Raw genomic sequence first — 25,537 nt, forward strand, 5'->3', positions numbered from 1 at the left:
CGCTCAGACTAACCCTCTCAGTGCTGTGTGTTTCCTGTTGCAGTGGGTGGGATGAATCATCTCCGAGAGAATGGCATAGTGCACCGTGACATCAAGCCGGGCAACATCATGCGCGTCATAGGGGAAGATGGGCAGTCCGTGTACAAGCTCACAGACTTCGGTGCCGCCAGAGAGCTGGAGGATGACGAGCAGTTTGTGTCTCTGTACGGCACAGAAGAGTATTTGGTAAGTCACATCTTCCTGGAAATTTCATTTGAATGATCAGATAGATGTGTTACACATGGGTGTTCACAAGTCTGTAAATGTTGTATAATTTTTACAACAAAGATTCCATTTTCTGTTGAAATTAATATTTGTAAGCAGGGAATTAGGGTTGCTTCCTAAGGATGCTGTCATTTCCTGTTGGACCGTCTCAGAGGCTGTCCTAGCAGTGGTAACTCAAAGCTTTGATTCCAGCACTTGAGAGGCAGAAGCTAGAGGATGGGTACAGTTCAAGGCCAGCCAGGTCTGCATGCAACATTCCAGGTCATCTGGGCTATATAATGAAACTCTGTCTCAAAGCAAAAAAGCCAGTAACAAAACTTCTTGGGTTTTTTTTTTTTTTTTTTTTTTTTTATAGCTATATATTAATACACTGGATTTGGCTTTTGTTGATTTTTTGTTTGTTTCTTTGTTTTTTGTTTTGTTTTTTTTTTTTCGAGGCAGGGTTTCTCTGTGTAACATCTTAGCTGTCCTGGAACTAGCTCTGTGGACTGGATTTTGTTGTTTTTGTGGGGATTTTTTTTGTGTGTGGGGTGGGTGGTTCGAGACAGGGTTTCTCTGTGGCTTTGGAGCCTGTACTGGAACTAGCTCTTGTAGACCAGGCTGGTCTCGAACTCACAGAGATCCCTGTCCCGAGAACTGGGACTAAAATCACCCAGCTTGTTTTTGTTTTTTTAGCTATTTATGTGCTTTGGTGTTTTGTCTGCATGTGAGTCTGTATGAAGGTGTCGTTTCCCTGGAATTGAAGTTTATAGATATTTGTGAACTACGGTGTGGATGCTGGAAATTTAACCCAGGTCCTTTGGAAGAGCAGCCAATGCTTGTAACTGCTGAGCCATCTCTCTTTCCCCAATGTAAAGGCACCTGAAGCGTCTGACCAGAAAGAGCCCAGTTTGCAGTGAGGAGTGGGCAGTTTTGCTTTGGTGGGAAGCAGCAAATTGAGTAATAGCTGAAAAGGAGTGTGGGGCAATTTAGGGTTGTTGAGTTTTAAATTTTTATTACATGTATTTATTGGGGAGGGGCATGCATGTGCTATAGCACCCCTGTAGAAGTCAAAGGACAGCTGTGGTAGTCCACCTCTCTCCTTTCACCATGTTGGTCCCAGGGATTGGGCTCGGGTCATCAGACTTGGTCTACAGGCACCTTTACGCACTGAGCCATCTCTCCAGCCCAGGGTTTATTAACACTTCTGTTTGTTTTGGGGGTCGGGGTTTAGTGTAACAAAGGACGGTCTCAACCTCGATATATAGCTAAGGCCAGCCTTGAGCTGTAATCTGCTTCTACTTCCTGAGAGCTGGGATTACAAGTGACCACTGCACCCCTGAAGAGCAGTGTGATAATGGTGTTGGCGTGTGTGTGTGTGTGGGGGGGGGGGTGTGTGTGTGGGTGTGTGTGTACACTTGTGTACACATACACACATGCTTTCATGTGTTTATGTGTGTGAATAGGTGGTGGGTATAGGTGAAGACTGTAGGACAACCTCCTGTGCCATCCTCAAGGATAAATACTGTCCATCTCCTTAGAGACAGTGTTTCACTGACCTGGAGTCTGACATTAGCCTGTGTCTCTCCCTTCCCAACTCTGGGATTATGAACACATACCACCTTGGCCAGAATGTTTATGTTGTTATTTGTTTGATTGAGTTTCTTAAATGGAAGACATTTTTAAGCAGAGATGAATGACCCAGTAAAGAGAGGAATACTGATTATAAAAATAAAAGGGATAATAGTAAGTACGAACTGATTTCTGGAATTGGTGAGGTCACATGATGGCGTAGCACAAATGCAAAGTTAGTGTTTGATAGGAGTAAGTTTGTAACAGGACAATGGGCATGACAGACACACAGGTTCACTAAGTGAGTCCGTGTTTGGAAGGGTCCTAAAGGAGAGTTGATCTGATTCTGTCAGCTTTCTCCGGCTGAGGTCATGAAATCTGAGGGCCAAACAAAATGGTATCAGAAGTATAAGGTAACAGGGGAAGTTATGCCAGCCTTTTGCCTTGTTTTTCCCTCAGTTTTGAGGGGTACACCCAAGTGTGTTTGTAGAGATCAGAGGTCAAGGTTAAATATCTCCAGCTGTTGATCTTTACATGGTCTCTTGCTGGACCAGGACCCCAACAATTGGCTAGACTGACTGATCAGCAAGACCCAGGATCCTTCTGTATCTTCATCCCAGCTCTGGGGTTATAGGTATGTTCCACCTTGCCCACCCTTTTATGGTCATTGCTGTGATTTGAACTCAGATCCTCAGGTGTGAGCAGCAAGCACTTCACTCACTGAGCATCTGCCCAGCTTGGACAAAACAGCCTTTCAAGAGCAGGAAAGGGAGATTATTGGGAAAATGTGATGGGACTTCTAGCACTGTTGAGCACTAGTTTTTTTGTTGTTGTTTTATATTAAGTAAGTCGTAAGTTCATAATGCTTTTCTGTCTCAGCACCCTGACATGTATGAGAGAGCAGTACTAAGAAAAGATCATCAGAAGAAATACGGGGCTACAGTTGACCTTTGGAGTATTGGAGTGACATTTTACCATGCAGCTACTGGATCCCTGCCATTTAGACCCTTTGAAGGGCCTCGTAGGAATAAAGAAGTGATGTAAGTGGTTTCTCTATCTAAAGTGAGAAACAGTTTTTTAATGTATATTATCTTGTTTCTCCATGTTTGAGGAAATGAAATTGATGAAAATTCCTTTTTCTGATACTTGATGCTACCTAGATTTTACTAAGAATGCAGCTTTCTAAGAGTATTAGCACAGTTTTCCAAATCATATTTAAATGTCTACAAAGTATAAATAGTATCTAGTCTTGTTACATACATGTCTTCTAAATTTTACTTCAGCGCATTTCATTTCCTTATCCCACTTTGTGTGCTTGTCACTTTTCTCCATGCTGAAAAAAAAAAAAATATATATATATATATATGTATATATATATATATACATATATATATATATATTTCTGTAGAGAAATAGAATCAAAGAAAAAAATTTTTTTTTTTTTTGGTTTTGCAAGGCAGGATTTCTCTGTGGCTTTGGAGGCTGTCCTGGAACTAGCTCTTGTAGACCAGGCTGGTCTCGAACTCACAGAGATCCGCCTGCCTCTGCCTCCCGAGTGCTAGGATTAAAGGCATGCACCACCACAACCCTGCTCTGGTTAGCCATCTTAAAAATGACATTTTGGCAGTAATATTTTTTTCCCTGTTGTTGCAGGTTCCATCCAGAGATAAAGCATTTCAGTAGTGTAATATACATTTACATTTTTTAATTTTTATTTTATAAGTGTTTTCCTACCTGTATGTCTGTGTACCTGGTGCCTGAAGAGCCCAGAAGTTTGCCTGTACCTGAAGTTCAGATGGTTGTAAACTGTCATGTTGATGTTGGGAACTAAACCCAGGTCCTCTGGAAGAGCAGTCAGTGCTCTTAACTGCTCAGGCATCTCTCTAGCCCCATACCATTGTATACATTTATATGCTGTCATATTGTTGGAGAAATGAACAATCCACAAAGTCACTAATAGTAAACAAAAAAAATCAAGGAAAAAATTACAAAATTTCTGGAGTGAAATTTACGTAATTCATCTGTACACTGTGTGTGTTAGGGTCTCTCTGTTGCTGTAATAAAACACCAAGACTGAAAGCAGCTTGGGGGGCGGGGGAGTTATTTCATCTTACAATTGTAGTTCATCATCCCAGCAATCAGGGCAGCAACTCAAGGCAGAAACCTGGAGGCAGGAGCTGATACAGAGGCCAAGGAGTGTGCTGCTCACTGGCTTTCTCCTTGTGGCTTGCTCAACCTGCTTTCTTAACCATTCAGGACCACCTGCCTAGGATTGACACCACCCACAATGGGCTAAGCCCTCCTTTATTAATCATTAATCAAGAAAATGCCTTATATATTTTTCTGTAGGCCAATGTGTGGAGAAGCATTTTCTCTGTTAAGATTTCCTCTTCCCAGATATGTCTAGGTTTGTGTCAAGATGACAAGAGCCAGCCAGCACACTGTGTTTGGTTTCATTTTAAAAGGAATTATCAAAACCTTCTCCCCCAGCTCCCTGAGTGCTGGAATTATGTGTGTACCCACCCACCATCCCCACCTTTCCTATGTGTATGTCATTCTGAGTAGCCACAAGTATAAAGTTAGAGCCTTTCATTTCATCTCAGAAAATTCAGGAAGAAGCATACTTTCCTTTTGTTGATTTCAGGAAGTAAATAAAAGAAATTCAGATAGTACAGTGCTTTTGCTAAAGCTTGAACATCTGCACGAATGCTTGTGAAATACTCCATGTGTATCTGTACATTAGAGAAGACGTCCACTAATTGCAGTAAGATGTTTCGGTGTCAGCTAAGCCTACTTTACAACAGTGCCCTTTGTATTAAAACTCTCCTTTAGCAAAGACCAAGTCTCCTTTTGTTTCCTCATTAAATATAAGTTGTACCTGACAGTTACATACTTCTATTTTCAGATACATTTTTTAAGCAGAGACACCTTTTGCTGCTCTAACAGTGGATGGAAATTAAAGTGTGCAGCTTGTACGAAAGGAAACATGATTCACAAGCCACCAGTGACTGCATGGTCACACTGGGCAGTTACACAGTACTGGAATGTCTTTATTTGTGTAGAAACTCACCTCTTTGCGAGTTACACAGTACTGGAATGTCTTTATTTGTGTAGAAACTCACTCACCTGCTAGCAATGTGTGGTGGTGCGGTGTCATTGTGAATGACTGTTGGGCTGTATTGGTGAGTGGTATGCTCCTCCCATTACAGCTATGTTGCTCCTTAATCAAATTTGCACATGATTAATGTTTACAAGTGAATCTTATAAAAATGAAACTTCTTGAAGAATTTGCATACCATAGTGATGCTGTCAATAATTCTCTTCACTCATTTTTGCATTAATTTCGCATCTCCATTTACTCCTCCATAATTGGATCCAGCACATGTGAACACACCTTATTTTTAACATTAAATTCTTTTTTTGTTGTTGTTTGGTTTTTTGGGGGGAGTTGGGGTTTTTTTGGGTTGTTTTTTTGTTTTTTTTTTTTTTTTTAGACAGGGTTTCTCTGTCTAGCTCTGGCTATTGTCCTAGAACTGGTCCTGTAGACCAGGCTAACCTTGAACTCAGACATCCACCTGCCTCTGCCTCCTGAGTGCTGGGATTAAAGGTGTGTGCCACCACTGTCTAGCTAATTTCTTTATTTTAAAACATCTCTCTTTTTTTTAAGATTTATTTATTATGTATACAGTGTTCTGCCTGCAGCATATATTCCTGCAGGTCAGAAGAGGGCACCAGATCTAATTACAGATAGTTGTGAGCCACCATTTGGTTGCTGAGAATTGAACTCAGGACCTCTGGAAGAACAGCAAATGCTCTTAACCTCAGAGCCATCTTGCCAGCCCCTTAAAACATCCTTTGAACTAGAAGTTATGGCTGCCTCTGTGGAGGAAGCAGCAGTCTGCATCTGTCTTACTGATTGGTCTAGTTTTTTTTTTTTTTTTAAAAAAAAAAAAAAGAAAACAAAAAGTTGATTTTTCTTAGAGCACATTTGTTTAGATGATAAACTAAAAATGATCAGACAGAGACAGGGCCAGTTGGCTATAGAATGCTGCTGAATGATGCAGAATGCTTTCGTGCAGATACAGTGTTCTTAAAGGCACAGCATGTCTGAGATGGAGAGGGGCCCCACTGCCCTGACCTACCACATCCTCATTGTCCCTGCTTCCCCAGCCAGCCCAGCTTCTGCTCATCTGTCTTTATATCACAGTTTGGCTCACATCTGGCTTTATATCACAGTTTCTCTCATCAGTTTGGCTTTTCATTTTAGCACATCTATTCCTACACCTCTGTTACCTTTTGACTATGAGGAGGATTTTTCTGATACTGTGCTTTGTATAGTTTTATCTCCCTTCTTTAAAACAAATAATTCTACAGGTCATTCTGTAGTAACTGTATAGTCTGCTTGACTGTGGTAATATGGGTAAAAAAGACTAGGTACATTTTCTGTACTGGAGAGAGTTCAGTGACAAAGCTTTTTAGTGTGTGTTTGTCCCATTTTTTCAGATGGAAAATTAATGTTTTTTGTTGTGAGCATCAAAATGCTGTTCCTGGCACTCTGGGCTCCCACATGAAAATGAGTTGTGACATACAGATTAATTATGACATATGGCATATAGATGAGTTATGACATATAGGTGATGAGTTATGACAGATGCGTTATGATATATGGATGAGTTATGATGTATAGATTAGTTATGGTATATAGATGATGAGTTATGATGTATAGATGAGCAGTGACAGAGATGAGTTATGAAATAGATTAGTTATAACTGACATTGATGAGTTATGACCTGTAGATGATGAGTTATGACAGGTAGACTAGTTATGACATAAAGATGAGTTATGACATATAGATTAGTTATGACAGAGATGAGTTATGACATAGAGTAGTTATAACTGACATAGATCAGTTATGATGTATAGATGAGCTATGTTGTATACATTAGTTATAACATATAGATGACTTATGACATAAAGTACTATTACAACTACTTTTCACTTCAGTCAGTCAGATTCAAAGTGCTTTGACTGTGTGATGGATCCTGTGATCATCAATCACAAAGTTGGCTCTAGTAGATGATTTTAGGTGCAACTCAGGAAATACTTTTACAGAGTTCATTGATAGGCCATGTAGTAATGACCCGCTTACCTTATTCTGTTCCTCTCAAGGTATAAAATTATCACTGGAAAGCCTTCTGGTGCAATATCTGGAGTACAGAAAGCAGAAAATGGACCGATTGACTGGAGTGGAGATATGCCTGTTTCTTGTAGTCTTTCTCGGTAAGTGTAGTATACCTAATTCTTAACCTTTGACATTGTGTTTAATCTTTTTGTTGCCTAGAAATCACAAACATTCAAATATTCAAGCATATTTTCATGACTGACTTTGTTGTTTCTGGATTTTTTTTTTTTTTTTGGAGGCAGGGTCTTACTATGTAGCCCAGGCTAGCCTTGAACTCAGCATGTAGCCCAGGCTGATAATCCTCCTGCCTTTGTGTCCCACATGCAGTGATAACAGGTTTGGACCACCACTGATAACTTTTTAATGCAGTTTTATTTTGATAATTGAACCATGTGATTTTTGGGGGGTTTTGCATATGGGGTAATGTAAACATTCCGAGCTTTAGGGACAATTTCCTGAGGATAGAGAGCATGTGTTCTTAAGATTGATCCTCTCTTGTCTTGAAATTCTTTCCAATGTAGGATTCCTACTAAGGATTTTCATACTGATGGACCATAAATAGTGATGTAACCAGGAGTAAGTTTTTCCTGGCAGTGGTGGCCCACTTGGTGGTGGCTCAAGCAGGAGGATCTCTGTGAGTTCAAGGCCAGCCTATTCTACAGAATGGTTCCAGAAAAGCCAGAGCTACACAGAGAAACCCTGTCTCAAAAAACTAAAAAGGGAAAAAACACTACCAAGTTTAATAATAATAGTCTCCTTATTTTCAAAAAACATTTAGGTTATTCAAAGAATGAAAAGTAAGTATTTTTAGTTTGGGCATAGTAGCACACACCTTTAATCACAGTACTTGAGAGGCAGAGGCAGAGGGGTCTTTGTAAGTTCCAGGGCAGCTTGTGCTATATAGTGTATCTCTCAAAAATTACTAAAAAAAAAAAAAAAAGAAAGAAAAAATAAGCATTTCTAGTACTTTTTCCAGCATTTCAAATGTTTGCAGGGTCTTATTTAATTTAGCAGTCAGAACTCTAAACATTATATTATCAGATTATCCCAAAGAAAGGATCAATTAATGTCAAATTGAAAGTAGGTGGGCATGGTGGTAACATACCTATAAAACCCAGCAGTCAGGAAGCAGGAGAATCACCACAAGTTCAAGGCTAGCCTGGGCTAATTATTGCTAGGATGATCAGAGCTGCATAGCAGTGATGATTCCCTGACTCAAAAAAACTAACTTAAAAAAACAGGGTGGTAGTTTTTGTCAGTTATCCCAACATTTGGGAGGCAGAGGCAGGAGGATCACCATCCTGGGCTACATAATGAGTTTCAGGATATCCTGAGCTACATGATGAGACTCTGTCTCAACCACCCCACCCCCCAACTCTGGGGTTGTCGGGGGAACAATAGCAACACCACCCTAAGTTTCATTTTCTTAGTGTTTAGGAAAACATTTTCTGAAAGTAAACTCGTGCTCTGTAACTAGATATGCCAAAAGAAATGTGTTGTGTTGGAGAGCGATTTGTGTTGTATTAGGTTTAGGAAATTTACACTCAAGGGACCTCAGGGAACCTGGTGGAATGAAAAGGGCTCAGGCAGGGGTCCTGTGCTGGTTAATTGGATGAGTGATATCATTACTGGATCAGTGATGTGGTCTCAGCTACAGACTTCTGGAGTGAAGCAAAGCTCATCCATAGCAGCTTTTAGCACAGAAGTTCTTCACCAAAATTACTAGGCTTGAACAGGTGCTTTTTGTGATTTTTGTTTGTATTAAATGGTAAAGATTTTAAGTACCTCAAGGGAGCAATGAAAACCACCAACTAAAGTGAGTGAAGTGAAAAAGAAAGAGAGTTAACCATTCTTCTTCCTGTACTTATTAGTGGGGGGGGGGGAAGAAAACACAAAGCATTCAAATACATGAGCCTGTGGGGGCCATTCTTAGTCAAGCCACCACACAATTCCTTTGTGTTTTCTTTGTAGCTGTTGTGGCTCATGCTGTGGCTCTCCCCAGGTAACTTTGTAAAAACTGTTTTAGGGGCCTTCAGACGCTGCTTACCCCAGTCCTTGCAAACATCCTTGAAGCTGATCAAGAGAAGTGCTGGGGTTTTGATCAGTTCTTTGCAGAGACTAGTGATGTACTTCACAGAATGATAATCCATGTGTTCTCACTGCAACAGATGACAGCACATAAGATTTACATCCATAGCTACAATACGTAAGTCCTCTGTGTTCTTCTCCTGTCTATGCATTGTATAATATAAGCATCTCCTTAACCAGGAGAGCAAATGGAAAGAAAGGATGTCTTACCTTCATCAACAGTACCCATGTCTCCTGGGGAAAACTGAGTGTAAATGCTTAGTGAATTCCTCATCACTTAGCAGAAGTAAAAAGGATTAATTTTCTTAAATACACAGGTAAGTTACTGTGTCTTAAACTCCAAGTTTGACAGAGCTTATTCTATGACTTCTTTCAAGTACCATGTACTGGTAAAATGAGCTGTTTTATTGATAGTATACCCTCCTTAAAAACAAAAGTGCATCTGAACAGTAGCGTCACACGCCATTAGTCCCAGCACTGGGTAGGCAGAGACAGGCAGATCTCTGAGTTCAAGCCCAGCCTGGTCTACATAGCAAGTTCTAGGACAGCTAGGGCTACACAGAGAAACCCTGTCTCCAAAACAAAATAAATCAAAACAAAAAAGCCTAAGTTTTAAATATAGTGGAGTTTCTAAATTTAGCATAGTTTTATTTACATAGTTAGCATGAAAACTTTATGGATACTGAAGCATTTGTTTTGCATAAATAAAAATACCAGGTGATTTTAAAAAGACTTATGCAATGACTATGTAACGATAACTCTTTCTGCCAAGCCTCCCATGCCCTGCTGCCACGTGGGCACCCAAAATAACATACAGAGATTAATGCTGCTGGCCGATGACTAGGATTTCTTAATCTATATATTTTATAAAGACTTATCGAGGATGCTGGTGGAATGCATCCTTTTTCTGGTATCACATGGCGGCTCCACAGAGAAGGGAGGAGGAGGAAGAACGCAATTTCCTGCTCGTCCCTGCTTATATTCCAAGTCTGCCTGCTATGTCACTTCCTGCCTGGATCACAAGACTTCTCTTTACTACATTTTCCAGAATCCTCCTCGACTCCTAGTCCCACCTAACTTGCTTCCCTATTGGCAAACAGTACTTTATTTATCAACCAATAAGACAAACATACACACAGAAGAACATTCCCCATCAAGACTACATATGACTAAATATTCACCTGAGTGTAAAACTGGAGAAGGAGTTAGATAAATTGTATCAAAGTAAATAGTTGGGTGGTGACAGTTCACTGTGTTGCTACCATTGAGAGAAACTGGGTGGATAGTATAGACATCCACCTGAGCTATTTCCTATAACTACATGTGAGTCTCTGCAGTGATGTCAAAGTAGAATGAAGAAGCTGTGTGTGGTGATGCGGTTTGGAGACCTAGTACTTGAGAGATGTAGGCAGGAAGATCACTACAAGTTCAAAGCCAGCCTGGTCCACATAGAGAGTTCCAGGCCAGCCCAGAGAAGTCCAGGCCAGCCCATGCCATATAGTGATACCTGGACTCAAAAAACAGCCCCTGCCCCCACAAAAAAATGACAAATCAGATTCCTACTTTGTGTCTTAGTCTGTTCAACAAAATGTATACAGCAGTTTTGCTATCTCATAAAAGTCATGAAAGGGATCTGGATAGTTGGCTCAGTGGTTAAGAGCACTGAGGAAGACCAGGTTTGGTTTTTAACACCCACATGTTGGCTCACAGTTGTCTAGAAGCCTTAATTAGAGGGGATTTGAGGCCTCATCTGGCCTCTGCCAGTGTATCAGACATGTCCATGGTGTACAGACAGACATATGGGCAAAACACGCATACACATACAAGAAAGATCTTTAAAAAAGTAAAAAAAGGGGGGGGGGGTAGAGAGATGGCTCAGAGGTTAAGAGCACTGGCTGCTCTTCCAGAGGACCTGAGTTCAATTTCCAGCAACCACATGGTGGCTCACAGCCATCTATAATGAGATCTGGTGCCCTCTTCTGGCCTGCAGAATATTGTATACATAATAAATAAATAAATAGGCCTTAAAAAATAAAAAAGGTACTTTTTGTTTTAATTCATGAAGAGGAATGAGATGTAGGTGGCTCTACTTAGCACATGTGAGGCCCTGACTTCAATCACAAGCAACAGAGACTGAAAAGAAAAAAAGAATACAGTTTATACAAACTATTTAGATATTAATAATCTAATAATTAGATCTAATGCAACATAAACAAAATATAAATACAGCAATAGTAATATAGCCTTAGATTATTTTGGTTCTTTATAGCCTGAGTCAATTGATGTCATTGTTAGTGGACTCCACTTGAGCTTTAATAGCATCCATGCCTGAGCCAATCAAAACTGAAGCTTCAGGTTGAGCCACGTCAAACTGTTGGCTTTCTTTGCTCTTGTGGACCTGTTCACAGGGAATTTACCTTTTCCCCTAAAACATCATTTTGAAAATACTCTAATTTCTTAGTGTGTTTAACAGAAGTTTTATAGTTGTGTTTCAGGTCCTGTTCTTGGCTCCTCATATATATGCCACTTACTCTCCAACATTAAGCAATCTGACAGGGCCAGGTTATATGGTGTTCCCATTTGAGTACTCGTTTAGTGTTCTATTGTTAACAAGCAGGTGCTAAGAACTGTTAGGGGGCTGGAGAAATGGCTCAGAGGTTAAGAGCACCGACTGCTCTTAGAGAGGTCCTGAGTTCAATATCCAGCAACCACATGGTGGCTCACAACCATCCTTTATGAGATCTGGTGCCCTCTTCTGGTGTGCAGATATACATGTAAGCAGAATGTTGTATACATAATAAATAAATAAAATCTTAAAAAAAAAAAATAAGAAGAAGAAGAACTGTTAGGACACTTACAGATGAGAGGTTGCTGCACATTTAAGTTTCATCTCTAATTCCCTCCAGCACTCTGTCATCCTCTCTTAACTTCTCTCACACAGGGCTGCTGTGTTCCATGAACTGGTCTATAAGCAAACCAAAATTATCTCTTCAAATCAAGAACTTATCTACGAAGGACGACGCTTAGTACTAGAAGTTGGAAGACTAGCCCAGCATTTTCCTAAAACCACAGAGGAAAATCCAATCTTTGTCATAAGCAGGGAACCCCTAAGTACCATAGGATTGATATATGAAAAAAGTAAGTTGTGACCTTTTGTCGTGTTTTTACTGGCCATTAAACGTCAAACATCTGTCACTGTAAAACCGATACTTGTTTTTATAAAGTTCTATAAACATCAAAATGTCATAAATTAGTTTATGAAGATTACAAAACTGAAAAGCCTCATAATTTTTTTTATTTTACTTCAGTATTTTATTTTGTGAAGTGATAGTTTGTCATGTTTTACTGTCACTGATTTTAGTGTTTTGATAACTCACAAAATAAATTCCTATCATAAAGTTCAGCAAATATTTATTCTATCCAGTATATGTAGGACATTCTGACATCTTAAAATTTAAGAAAAAATTAGATCTACATCTTTGAAATTTTTTAAATTGTTTGTCCTATGGGTAGGGAAAATGTGACCCAGAATTTTGCATCCATTTTGAGACTTCAGTGTTAAATTTAGATTGAAAGACAAGCGTGGAGTTCATTGTGTTAGAATATATTTAACAAAAAAAAAAAAAAAAAATGAAACTTGGGACTGGAGAGATGGCTCAGAGGTTAAGAGCACTGACTGTTCTTCCAGAGGTCCTGAGTTCAATTCCCAGCAACCACATGATGGCTCACAATCATCTGTAATGAGATCTGGTGCCCTCTTCTGGCCTGGGAGCATACATGCAGGCAGAACACTGTATACATAATAAATAAGTAACTCTCTTTTTTTTAAAATGAGACTGGCAAGACAGCTCAGTGGGTAAAGGTGGTTTAATGGGAACCTGGCACCTGAGTTCAGTCCCAGAGGCCATGTGAAGGTGGAAGGAGAGAACCGACTCCATGAAGTTGTTCTCTGGCTCTACATCATGCCATAGCATGTATGCACATAATAAAAAGGAAGAGATTAAGCACTTTACAAATACTGGAGGTAGCTGTTAGGGAATGAGCATTGTCTCAAGCTGGTATGGAGGTGGGGTGTGTGTGTGTGTGTGTGTGTGTGTGTGTGTGTGTGTGTGTGTGTGTGTGTGTGTGCATACAAGTGGACATAGTATGCAAGTGGATGGACATGTGTGTATACGTGTGTGTGTGTGTGTGTGTGTGTGTGTGTGTGTGTGTGTGTGTGTACGTACCGCATGGGGGGAGACCAGAGGAGGATGCTGGATGTCTTGCTCTTTACCCCTTGAGACAAGGTCTCTTACTGAACCTGGAGTTCTCTTTGTGTTTTTTTTTTTTATTGTTTGTTTGTTTTTGTTTTGTTTTTCAGCTAGGCTGGCTGATCTGCAAACTCTAGGGATCTGCCTGTCTCTACCTGCTCAGTGTTAGGTCACAGGCACAAACAGTCACTCCCAGCTTTTCTCATGGAGGCTGGATCTGAATTTAGGCCTCACAATTGCACATCAGTTCTCTCACCCACTGAGTCATCTTCCTGGCCTTTCCTTTAAAGCTAGGAAAAGTACCTGAGAGGACTGTCTCTCTTGTGTTTAATCCAAACGTTTCTGATTTTAAGTCTTTTGCTTCATATTTCAGTTTCCCTACCTAAAGTACATCCACGTTACGATTTAGATGGTGATGCTAGCATGGCCAAGGTTAGTATTTAACTGAATTATCAGTAGTGGAAGTAAGAAACATATTGTGTCTCTGTGTGACTTAGGGAAATATTTAAAGCTTTATCCATTCCACATTGTTTTACATTCTAGTTTCCTTTGTTGAACTCAGTAAGAGGAAATTCTCTCAATTAAAACATGTTTATATAATGTCAAGAATTGAAATATTTATTCCAGTTATATCTATCTAGCTTTTAGACAGTGGTAATTTATTTACCTGATGGATATGAAAGTCTGGATGCCTTTGTGTAGAAGCTTTCTTACCTTGTCCACTGTTAGTACCAAAGACTACCTTTCTTTTTCACCAGGCAGTGACGGGGGTTGTGTGTTACGCCTGTAGAATTGCCAGTACCTTGCTGCTCTATCAAGAATTAATGCGAAAGGGGATTCGGTGGCTGATGTAAGTAACAGACTGCAGTCTGCAAAGCATTCTTCCCATTGACCTCACTAAGCCAGGGGCTGTCACCACATCACTGACCCTCTGCCCCTGCAGCAGTTAGGGTCACAGCTTGGTTTTGCTACACCAGATTTACTTCACACTCAGTTTGCACAACAGTCAGCATTATTTTGTTGATTTCCTTCAATAACCTAGTGAGACATCTAGGATAAGCAGTCTGAGCTTTAAACCTCACAGCTCTATGGAGTGTGCAGTTCTCTTTTAGAGACCTCAATAGGGCTCATTTGCTCTCTCTCTCATTTGCCCTGACACTGATGTAATTAAAGCAGTCTGTTTCCTATGGAATAAGCCCTTCCTCCATTTCCTGTCTTCACACACTCCCCTTTTCAGCAGAGTTATTGGGCTATACACTAGATAATTTGTGCATTTAAAATGTACAAGTCAGGGGCTTCCAGTGTGGCCCTGAGTGATTCAGCCATCCCTACAAAGTTTAGACCATTTCGTCACTCAGACGTTCTGTGCCCAGGCGCTCTTACTTCCCCACCCCAACCTTATACATCACAAATCACCATAGGTTTGCCTGTTGTAGACATTGCATGTACATGGTAGCACACCTATGAGTATATATTCATCTTGACAAGCAGTTTAAACATTTGTTTTGCTAATTATTTTATGGTTATTTTTTTAAGATTTATGTATATAGTGTTCTATAGTTTTTAAGATTTATGTATATAGTATATAGAACACTATGTATATAGTGTTCTGCCTGCAGGCCATAAGAGGGCACCAGATCTCATTAGAGATGGTTGTGAGCCACCATGTAGTTGCTGGGAATTGAATTCAAGACCTCTGGGAGAGTAGCCAGTGCGCTTAACCTCTAAACCATCTCATCGCTTTAATATGGTTATTCTAAAACAGAAAATTAACCTAATGAAGTATTCTCTTTCTGAAAATTACCTTAAGAATACAAGTGTTAGGTTATAGATGTAGTTTAGGTGGTGAATCGCTCACTTTGCATGAAGACTTGAGTTCAACCCTGGAACCCACTTTTGTTTTCTTTTAACAAAGGAGGTGGAGGCACAGTGGCACAGGCTTGTAACCCCCACCACTGAGAAGGCAGGGACAGGTGGATCCCTCAGCCTTGCTGGAAGATCCTTTTGAAAAAAGAAAATGGGTGGCACTTGAGGAAAGCCACTGGTTGCCCCCTGGCTTCCACCCCAACACACACACACACACACACACACACACACACACTCACACGTGCGCTCGCCACCACCCACATGCATACTCACACACAAACACACACACATGCACACGCACACACATATACACACACAAGCATGCCTATGATTTGGGTTTCTTTAAACTTATGGTTTATGAAGGCCATCTTTCCATCTGCTAAGAGTACACGCATCTTCTTTGAAAGCCGTGCTCTCGTGCACATCAGTTGTTAACTGCATTCTGCAGATGTGCAGTATGACCTTCTGCAAAGGACACCAGGGATGCTTTCCTGCACTTACCTCTCGATTTCCTGCCTCTGCCTCCCAAGTGCTGGGACCACAGGCATTTTGCTACCTCAGCTGGTTCTTCATGTTTTAAGTTTCTTTCCTGAGGCTAGTGTTGTGTCAAACAAAGCACACAACCTTGTGCTTGTGACAACTTTCAGCGTGGTCATAGCCTCCCTTTCTAAGCCTGATTTCCTGCCTCTACCAAGAAGCTTTGTGCTGGGAATGGCTTTGTGCTAAAATGGCTTGGTTAGTGCAGGGTGGCATAGTTAGCTCTGGGATGATTCACTACTGGGGTGACTTAGTGCTAGGATGCCTTAGTTAGTGCCAGCATGGCGTAAGTGTCAAAACTGGTTCTTGGTATATCTAGAAGAAATCTAAATGTGCCAAATACAAACAGCATTTGTTTTTCCTGTTTTTCCGTTACTGGTCAGTGGTTCAGTGGTTTTTATTAGTTTTACTTATTATAGCTTAAGTTTAAAAAACCTTTTTCGGGGGCTGGAGAGATGGCTCAGTGGTTAAGACAGTGGCTGTTCTTCCAGAAGACCCAGGTTCTATTCCCACCACCCACATATAGACAGCTCACACCTGTCTATAACTCCAGTTAGTTCCAGGGGACCTAGTATCCTTACTGTACATTAAATAAAGTATTAAAAAAAATATATATCAGATTTTCTTTTAAAGGATCCTTCAATATCTTAGGCTTCATTGGCCACATGTAATATCTTCTTTGTCTTTTATTTTAATCTTTCTAAAGTAATCATAGGCCATAAAAGCAGACGTTAGGCCTTGTTTGCTGATCGCTGTTGTAGTTCACAAGCCTTTCCATTAGGTATTATTCACAGTGCCAGCCTCTTCAGAGGTCACATGTGCTGCTGTAAGGAGCAAAATTAGTTCTAATAACATAAATGTTACATAACTTGTGTGATTATAGATTAACTTTTGATCCTTAATGTAATTTTAATGCCTTGTATTTCTAAACTTTAACCTAATTTCGGGTGATAGTCTGTGATATGTAAAAGTCATACAAATGCTTTTTCTTTTCTTTTTTTTTTTAATTGAGCCTGCTACAAGAGGGTAACAGGCTGGCTATAGTACCGCTTGGCACAGATATGCTTTTAATAATAGTACTCCAAAATAATGTGATTTGGCATTTAAAATTTTTGAAATGTGTTTGAAGTATAATTTCAGTATAATTGGTGATAGTCCAAAAATAATACTTAACTAATGAAGTAACATTTTTCAGTGAATTGGTTAAGGATGATTACAATGAAACTGTTCACAAGAAGACAGAAGTTGTGATCACGTTGGATTTCTGCATCAGAAACATTGAAAAGACTATGAAAGTGTGAGTAGGTTACCGCCCTAGCAGGGACTGAGCTCTGTCTTAATCATCTCCAGCACGGAGGGCACAGTATGTCGCCTGTTCTGTGCAGCAGCCCTGGTTTCTCATAAGGTGATGGCATTTCCCCCACCTTTTCTGAATGGCAGTAGGAGGTAGGACCATCTCCTCCTATCTTGGGAGGCAGAGCTGAACAGGAACTAAGAGAGTAAGAAGCAGCAGCTGGAACAGCCTCTGGGTAGGTTTTTTTTTTTTTTTTTTTTTGGAATAACTTTTGGGGGGGGGCACTGAGAATGTTGAGTGGAAAAAGGTGCCCTCTACACAAGTGTGGTAACCCGAGCACTATCTCCAGAACCCCATATGGCTAAAGGAGAGAACCAGCCCCGCAGTTTGCTTTGACCTCCATATGCACGCTGTGGCATACACAGCACACACCCCATGCGTGCACACACACAACGTTAATAAGTTTTAAAAAGCTACAGAATTTTAGCAGTGACTTTTAATTTATTCTTACTATTCTTCTATCTGTGGATGTCTTTTGTAACAATGATAATTTAAATGACCTTTCAGAATACACTATTTGTACTGCAGGGAAAATATAATAAATGCAGTCAAAATGTATAACTGAAGTACACATTTATATCATACATGTATCATGCTAAAATCTGGTATTTTCACCATTGTCCTGGCATAATGTGATTTGAAATTAACTTCCTTCTCTACTTTATCCTAATCTGCACATTTATAATGGAAGTACAGTATGGACTGATTCTTAGTGCATGCATTCCCAGATTCCCAGTAGAAATGCAGGTAGTGTCAGAGCATAATATTGAAGCTGTTTCTTGTCAGTTCATCCTATGACGATGATCACTACTGAGTGACTGGGGGGTGGATGGTATATATAGCTTGGATCCATAGGACAAAGGGGCAGGGTCCATCCTAGGCTGGAAGGAGTAACTGGCATGTGACTTTGTCATACTGCTCAGATTGTATGAAACTTAAAATTTAGGAAATGCTTGTAGAATTTTCCACAAAATGGTCTCTGACCAACATTGACCATTGGCACCTGGAGCCACCTAAAGCAAAAACCGCAGATAGTGAGGTAGCATCTGTGTAGGAAACCCCTTCTTTAGGAAGGCAGCAGAGGGTTCTTGGAATCTCTTGGCATATAAACCTTGAGTAAATTTTTTATTAAATGATTATCATAATAAAATTCACTTCATAAACTATTACAAAAAATATGTATTTGTTACACTCGTTCATTTGCTTTCTGATGATGTGTTTTTCATACAGATATGAAAAATTGATGGAAATCAACTTAGAAGCAGCAGAGTTGGATGAAATTTCAGACATACATACCAAATTGTTGAGAGTAAGTACCAGCAAATCATGAGGGTTACAGGGTGGGCCATGACCTGTTCCTTTGCTGGTAAGAACTAGTGTATAAACTTCCTGAGAAAAGGAAGCTCTCCTCAAGCTCTATGGAGAAGAGAGCTGCCTTTTTCCATTTTTAGAGACTGTTGTATGATTATGTCTTATTCTATATGTATTCTTAGCAATATTCTATATATATTCTTAGATATACACACACACACACCATTTCTGCCATTCAGTTCTTTGTTCTATTTCCAAATGCTTCCTGTATTTTTAACACACATGTGACTCTTGTCTCTCCCACCTCCCACCCTACATTTTCTGCATTATTTTTGTTTGCTTTTTTTAAATCCTTAATGCTGTTATGTAATAATGGACATTTATAATGTGGTTCTTTAACATGAAGTCAAATCCTGGTGCTTAAACTTGCTTAGAAATAACTGCAAATCCAGAAACATCAGAGCTCTTTAAAAAGGAACAGATAGAGAGTCCTCAGGCAGTGGGTTATTTCTGAAACTAGAAAAGGCAATAAGGACACAGGTTTGCTGAACACAAAGTGGGAGATTTCACAATAGATTCTTTTTAGTGCAGGAGCCCACACAGCTGTGTACTGTGGGAGCTGATTACCTACTCCCTAGCAGCCTGTTTATCCAGACACTCCTGATGGGCTACATAAGGCTTTTCGAAAAGACTTACATTATTTACAAGTTGTGTATATATGTGTGTTGCTCTGTGCATGTGTGTGCAGGTGTCCCTTCCTTGAACCCCCTTGGAGCTGGAGTCGTAGGCAGTTGTGAGCCTCCTGATGTGGGTGCTGGCCCTCTGGAAGAACAGGTGGTGCTTTTCAACCACTGAGCCATCTCTCCAGCCATCATAAGGCCTCTAGTAGTTCTTTGCAGCTTTGGTTTCTCTGTCTCAAAAATGGTGACTTCTTTATCTAAAGCTTCTGGGTTGCTGTAGCAGTTAAATAAAGGTAGAACTATGTGTTCCTACAAGCCTGTAACATTTAAGGTATTCATCAGATGGATGTTAGACTGTAAAGGAGGGCCCACAAGACAGCTCAGCAGATAAAGACACTTGTTGCCAAGCCTAACACCTTGAGTCAATTCCCAGAACCCTAACAAAACACGAATACCAGCTGCATAAATTCTGACCACCACACATACGCTGTGCCATGTGTGCGCCCATTCTCATACACAGAAAGAAAGAAAGAAAGAAAGAAAGAAAGAAAGAAAGAAAGAAAGAAAAGAAAGAAAATGTAACTTTAAAATATTTTTTTAATTAAGGAAATCTGAGGGTGAGGGGTTGTATAGCTTGGATGGTAGAACCTGAGCTCCATACCCAGAAGCAGTGTGTGGCACACAGTAATCACAGTGCTAGAGAGCTCCCTGGGGCTTATACCACCAACCTCTCAGCCCTTCAGAGAGTTTTGGCCTACTCATGAATGTACCCACTGCACACAAAGACAGGGAACTTGATAGCAGCCTGCTCCTCTTTCCATACTGTGCTGATCTTTAGTCGTTCTTCTCTGTAATTTTAGATCTAGAACAGTGGTTTTCCAAAGGATGAATCATGAACAAGTAATGAGTTGTGAAGTACCATGCTTTGCAGCTGGCAGCATTTTTAAAGAGAATAGAAATGTCAGAAAACGTCACATATTACAAGTCTCTGTCCCGTGAATAAAACTTTCACTTTACTTATCTATGCACTTAAATGATATTTAAAACATTGAAAATTTTAGAAGATAAAGTGATTTAAGAGTCAGAAACAAGGGAAGGAGATAGAGCTCATTGGCTTGAGTGAATGCATAGCATAGAAAATTCTGATTTTAAAATAGCACATATCCCTACCACCACCCCAAAGCAATAACAGAAACCCCAGTGATTGAAAGGGTTTTGTGAGTGTCCTACAGAAGTGAGCAGAGTGGTAGGGACAGCAGGATCAGCCTCACCTGAAAACAGAAAAAACAGCAGTGACCCTTAGAACCTTAGAGCCTCTGGTAATGGATTATGGGTGATGGTTTCCAGTTGGGTGTTCTGACCTAGTCCTTTGTCCTCTTTAGCTTTCCAGCTCTCAGGGAACCATAGAAAGCAGTCTTCAGGACATCAACAGCAGGTTGTCTCCAGGGGGTCTGCTGGCTGATACCTGGGCACATCAGGAAGGCACTCATCCAAGAGACAGAAAGTAGGTTACAGCCTTGGGGTTAATTTCTGTCCCTGTTAATTGTTCTTTGTTGTACCAATTCCCATAACTTACCTGGGTTTTTCTTCCTTCAATAGTGTGGAAAAACTACAAGTCCTGTTAAATTGCATCACAGAGATTTACTATCAGTTCAAAAAAGACAAGGCAGAACGTAGTAAGTAACATTTGCTGTTCGTTCATCTCCCACACCAGCTTATGAGTGTGGTCCAGCTGCCTCACTGTGCTGTGTTTTTTAGTGCGATACTTATGAGAGTGTCAAAAAAAGGTTGAATGTACTAAAAATTATTGTCAAACCAGCCTTTTACATATGTTAAATTAAGGTCATGACTCCTAGATCTTCTGGAGGCCAGGCAGGTAGCACACAGGAATGGCTGTGTGCCTGGGACACTGAAGTCACTGAAATGGGGGCCCCTGCTGTGTCACCACTATGTTGCCCAGGTCTCCCTTTTTAAAGAAAAGCTAGAGATATGTGCTTTATTAAAAATACTCTAACTTAAATATTGACAGTTAATTTATAACTTCATAATAACTAAAAGTGTTCACAGGCCTTATGTAGCCCGTGGGCCCCAAACCTTTTATACCCATGTCAAACTCTTAGCCTTTTTGGAGCAGTAATCTCAAAGGAGAGAATAGCACATGTGATGAGTTCAACTCTCCATTAACAAAAGTATACTTTTTCCATTTTCAGGACTAGCTTACAATGAAGAACAGATCCACAAATTTGATAAGTAAGTATCCAGGTGGAGTTAAAATTGATTCTTTTTGATGCTTGTTTTTGGTATCTTTAATTCTTCTGAAAGTTGGGATTGATTGCAGTGTCCACATGGATGCACATTTTTCAAGCCCACTCATCCAGTCCCCGGTTGGAAGATCCCTGAGACAGGAGGACAGCTGGGAAAAAGGCCCCATTCTGCTCACTCAGCTGTCTCTCTCGATACCTCCGCTGTGCTTACAGAGGGCAGCGAGGAGGAAACAGGAGGCCAGTACAGCCATCCTAACTAACTCTACCAATAGGCATTTGGGGCTGGAGATGGGTAAGAGCTTTAGCTGCTCTTCTGGAGGAGCTGAGTTCAGTGCCCAGCACCCATGTCCTGTGGCTCACAACCACCTGTGTTCCAGCTCCAGCTCCACAATAATTAAAAAACAAAAACAAAAACAAAAAAACATGCATTCTGTGTATTTTAGTGGTTTGTTTTGTATTTTGAGACAGGGTTTCTGTATGTAGCCCTTGCTGTCCTGGAACTCACTCTGTAGACCAGGCTGGCCACCACATCTAGCTTGAAGGTTTTTGTTTGTTTGTTTGGTTGGTTGGTTTTTTCGAGACAGGGTTTCTCTGTGTAGCTTTGGAGCCTATCCTGGCACTCACTCTGTAGACCAGGCTGGCCTGGAACTCACAGAGATCCTCCTGCCTCTGCCTCCCGAGTGCTGGGATTAAAGGCGTGCGCCATCAACTCTTGGCAACTTGAAGTATTTTTAATTGGAGTAGAAATAGTGGGGTTGTGTAAGCCTCTGGTTCTTTCTGATTTGCAGACAAAAACTTTATTACCATGCAACAAAAGCAATGAGCCACTTCACAGAGGAGTGCGTTAAAAAGTATGAAGCTTTTCTGGATACTGCAGACGAGTGGATGCGGTAAGGAGGCTGCAGTGGTGACGAGTGGGGGGCTGTGCAGTATGGTGTGTAGTGCGGTGTGTGCCGTGGCTAAGTGAGTGTCTAAGGCTGCTTGCTAACAGACTCGTTGGTTTTCAGAAAGATGCATCTTCTCAGAAAACAGCTGTTATCTCTAACCAGTCAGTGCTTTGACATCGAAGAGGAAGTGTCCAAGTATCAAGACTACACTAATGAGGTACAGCCAGAGAGCGCACTAGGAAAGAACTTTGTTGTGTGGCAGGACTGAGGCAGTGTGGTTCTGATAACGGTTGCAGGAGACGTGGGACAGCATATGCCTGTGTCGCTCCCACTCTACATTCAAATTCACTGCATTTATTTATTTGTGTGTGAGCGTGTGCATGCCAGAGGACAGCGTGGGGGAGGTGACCTCTCTTCCCCCATGTGGGCTCCAGGGTGGAGCTCAGGTAGGCTGTCCCCGCCCCCCCAGCACACACCCGTGCTGCTGCACCATCTCACCGGCCCTTCACCCGTTTCTGCCTTTTAGACGCTGAACAATTAAAAACACCTCACAATTCATCTTTTATTGTTTATAAGGAAAACTGTTCTAGGGGGCGTTGATTGCAGTACTTAGCACTGATGGTTCTGAAAGGTGGGCTCAGGCTGTAAACCCAGAGTGCATGAGGTTTCCCACGCCCCTGTGGAGTGGATGTGGGGAGTCCGGTTGGCCTTCCTGAAGCTGTAAGTGGTCCTTGATTGGTAGCATGTGCCTTGCCTAGTGACACATTTGCTTTATGTTGTAGTTACAAGAAACTCTGCCTCAGAAGATGCTTGCAGCCTCCAGTGGTGTCAAGCACTCCATGGCCCCAGTCTACCCCAGTTCTAACACTTTAGTGGAGATGACTCTCGGGTAAGCAGCTGTGCTGGAATTGCAATGGTGCTGCTTGCTCTTATCCCAGGTTGAAATCTTGGTCTCAGATTTCAAAATTCTCGATGTTGACTGTGCTTAGTGTTATTTCATGGCTACTTAGATTATAAAACTAAAATGATGTGAATGTTATTCTAAGGGGTTGAATGTCTCTGCTTTATCCCTCTAGTATGAAGAAACTGAAGGAAGAGATGGAAGGCGTGGTTAAGGAGCTGGCTGAGAACAATCATATTCTAGAACGGTGAGTGGTGCTGGTGGGGCTGGTGATGTGGCATGCAGCTGGATCCCTCTGCATTCTTATGGGCTCACTTCTTTCCATCCCCCTTGACTAGTTTGATGGTTTTCACAAGGCTTCCCGTTTCCTTCATCCAGATCTCCCTTCTCCTGAAGCTGCAGTGGTAACCTGCTAATGTGGTTCTGTGTTCACAGCCAGAACAAGCTTCTGATGTACTGGTGTAGTCATGTCTCTCCCTTGCCTTAAAAACTCTAGCCAGGTGTGCTAATACATGTCTTTAATCCCAGCACTATGGAGACAGGGACAAAGGGATCTCTGTGCGCTGGAGGCTAGCCTGATTACATAGCAAGTTCCAGGACAACGAGGTCTACAGAGAGAAATCCTGTCTCCGGGAAAAACTAGAGAAGAAAGAAAAGGGAAAAATACGTAAACCCACATTATCTAGAAAGTACAGTCTAAATCCACATTTCCATTGAGGAAGACAGTGTCTTGGCCCTGGCCTGTGCACCAGCATTGCTGCCTTAACTTCCACAGTTGTCCTTTGACCTCCACGAAAGCACTATGGAGGCTGTTCTGGAACTCTCTCAGTAGACCAGGCTGGCCTTGAACTCACAGAGATCCTCCTGCCTCTGCCTCCCGAGTGCTGGGATTAACAACGCCCAACTTGTTTTTGTTTTTAAGCTTTCCCAAGCCATTGAATTGTACTCCTTCATATAATAATGCCCCTGATTCTCAGTAAGAAATAGAGCAAGTCAAGTTGCTTAAGTTATTTAAAAGTAACTATGCCTAGGCCAGCAAGATGGTACAGCAGGTAAAGTCTCTTGTGCAAGCCTGGCAGCCTGAGTTCAGTCCCCAAAACCCACATTAAAGGTGCAAGGAGAGAACTGACTCCAAAGTTGTCCTCTGACCTCAAGCTGTGTACACATAATAAATAATAATAATAATAATAAATAATAAATAATAATAATCTGCTCCTCTGAGGTCTGTTTCTGTAAGTCTCCTCTGGAGTGTTGGGATGTCAGGAACTGGGATCCAGCTCAATGACAGGGTTCTTGCCCAGTGTGTGCAAGGGTCCTTTATTCAGTCCCCAGACACAGAGGACCCTGAGAACAAAAGCGTGGATGTGCTGAGATTATCTCTTCTCATCTTGTGTTTTAGGTTCGGGGCTTTAACTATGGACGGTGGTCTCCGCAGCGTGGACTGTCTTTAGTGCTCTAGGGACTCTGGGGAGTTGTAGTTTGCACAAGAAGATAACACTGAAGCACGAAATGAACGCTCCTATAGGTGGTTCTTATTTCTACAATTCAGTATTTGATGAGGTCATGTAAATATGTACAGTTTGTAAATACATAAGAAATATATAAATTTTTGGCTGCTGTTGAGATGTAATTTTGCCTTTTAACATTTGTAAGTACACAAGGCAGACCTCAGTGAGCTGTAGAAGAAAGCCATGACCAGCTGATGCTTTGGGATGCTGTCCCCAGTTCTTCAAGCAAGGCTGGAGAAATCTATTGCTCGGTGCCTAAGGAAAGTGTTTTTAAATCAGCATCCTTAAAAATCAGAAAGGACTGATAGTTGACACCTTGTGAACGGTGGAGTGACGGGATTTTGTGGAGAACAGAGCCGACCACTGTTCACCAGGGTCAGCTCCTGTGACAAGGATGAAGTGGCATTATTTCATTTTACAAGGTGCCCAGATTTTGGTTCTCCTCGTATGTTTAGTTTCAGGTGAATTATTGAGCAAAAAATTGAAGTGAACTTATTGTTTAAACTATTCATTTTTCCTTTGGTCATAAATGTGTAATTGTCATTCAGATTCCAGTATCATTTCAATTGTTTTAAGCTGTATATTTCTGTACTTTAATTCTGCTATTTCATGAAATACTCTGCTTACTATTTCATGAAAAAATAAATTTCTGAATTTTAATGTAAGAAGCTTGTGTGCTTTGGTCTCTCTGGTTAGAGAAACAAAATGGGGTGTCACTGTTTGTTTAAACTAGGGAACTGATGGCCCCACCACTGAGCCACCTCTCATCACTGGGCCACACCCTACCACTGGGCCACACCCTACCACTGGACCACACCCCGCCACTGGGCCAGCTGATGCTAAAAGTTCCTATAACATTGTTTAAAAAAAATAAACAGTCCTGAAAAAGTCTTC

At 41.0% G+C, this 25,537-nt stretch overlaps 1 protein-coding gene across 1 annotated transcript in view; it reads left to right on the top strand.

Moving 5' to 3' along the window:
• Positions 1-25,308, top strand: part of LOC100770091 (serine/threonine-protein kinase TBK1) — a 38,908-nt gene extending 13,600 nt beyond the window's left edge. The window contains exons 5-21 of the mRNA XM_027392299.1: positions 44-225; positions 2,695-2,855; positions 6,985-7,095; positions 9,024-9,203; positions 12,027-12,223; positions 13,709-13,767; positions 14,094-14,185; positions 16,934-17,035; positions 18,323-18,401; positions 20,466-20,587; positions 20,683-20,759; positions 21,294-21,333; positions 22,136-22,237; positions 22,355-22,451; positions 23,017-23,123; positions 23,311-23,382; positions 24,535-25,308. Coding sequence (XP_027248100.1) covers positions 44-225; positions 2,695-2,855; positions 6,985-7,095; positions 9,024-9,203; positions 12,027-12,223; positions 13,709-13,767; positions 14,094-14,185; positions 16,934-17,035; positions 18,323-18,401; positions 20,466-20,587; positions 20,683-20,759; positions 21,294-21,333; positions 22,136-22,237; positions 22,355-22,451; positions 23,017-23,123; positions 23,311-23,382; positions 24,535-24,586 — 1,832 coding nt within the window. The 3' untranslated portion in view covers positions 24,587-25,308. The remainder of the gene's footprint in view (positions 1-43; positions 226-2,694; positions 2,856-6,984; positions 7,096-9,023; positions 9,204-12,026; positions 12,224-13,708; positions 13,768-14,093; positions 14,186-16,933; positions 17,036-18,322; positions 18,402-20,465; positions 20,588-20,682; positions 20,760-21,293; positions 21,334-22,135; positions 22,238-22,354; positions 22,452-23,016; positions 23,124-23,310; positions 23,383-24,534) is intronic.
• The last annotated feature ends 229 nt before the right edge of the window (positions 25,309-25,537 follow it).

Source organism: Cricetulus griseus, assembly GCF_003668045.3.
Source record: "Cricetulus griseus strain 17A/GY chromosome 1 unlocalized genomic scaffold, alternate assembly CriGri-PICRH-1.0 chr1_0, whole genome shotgun sequence".
In the NCBI taxonomy this organism is placed as follows: domain Eukaryota; kingdom Metazoa; phylum Chordata; class Mammalia; order Rodentia; family Cricetidae; genus Cricetulus; species Cricetulus griseus.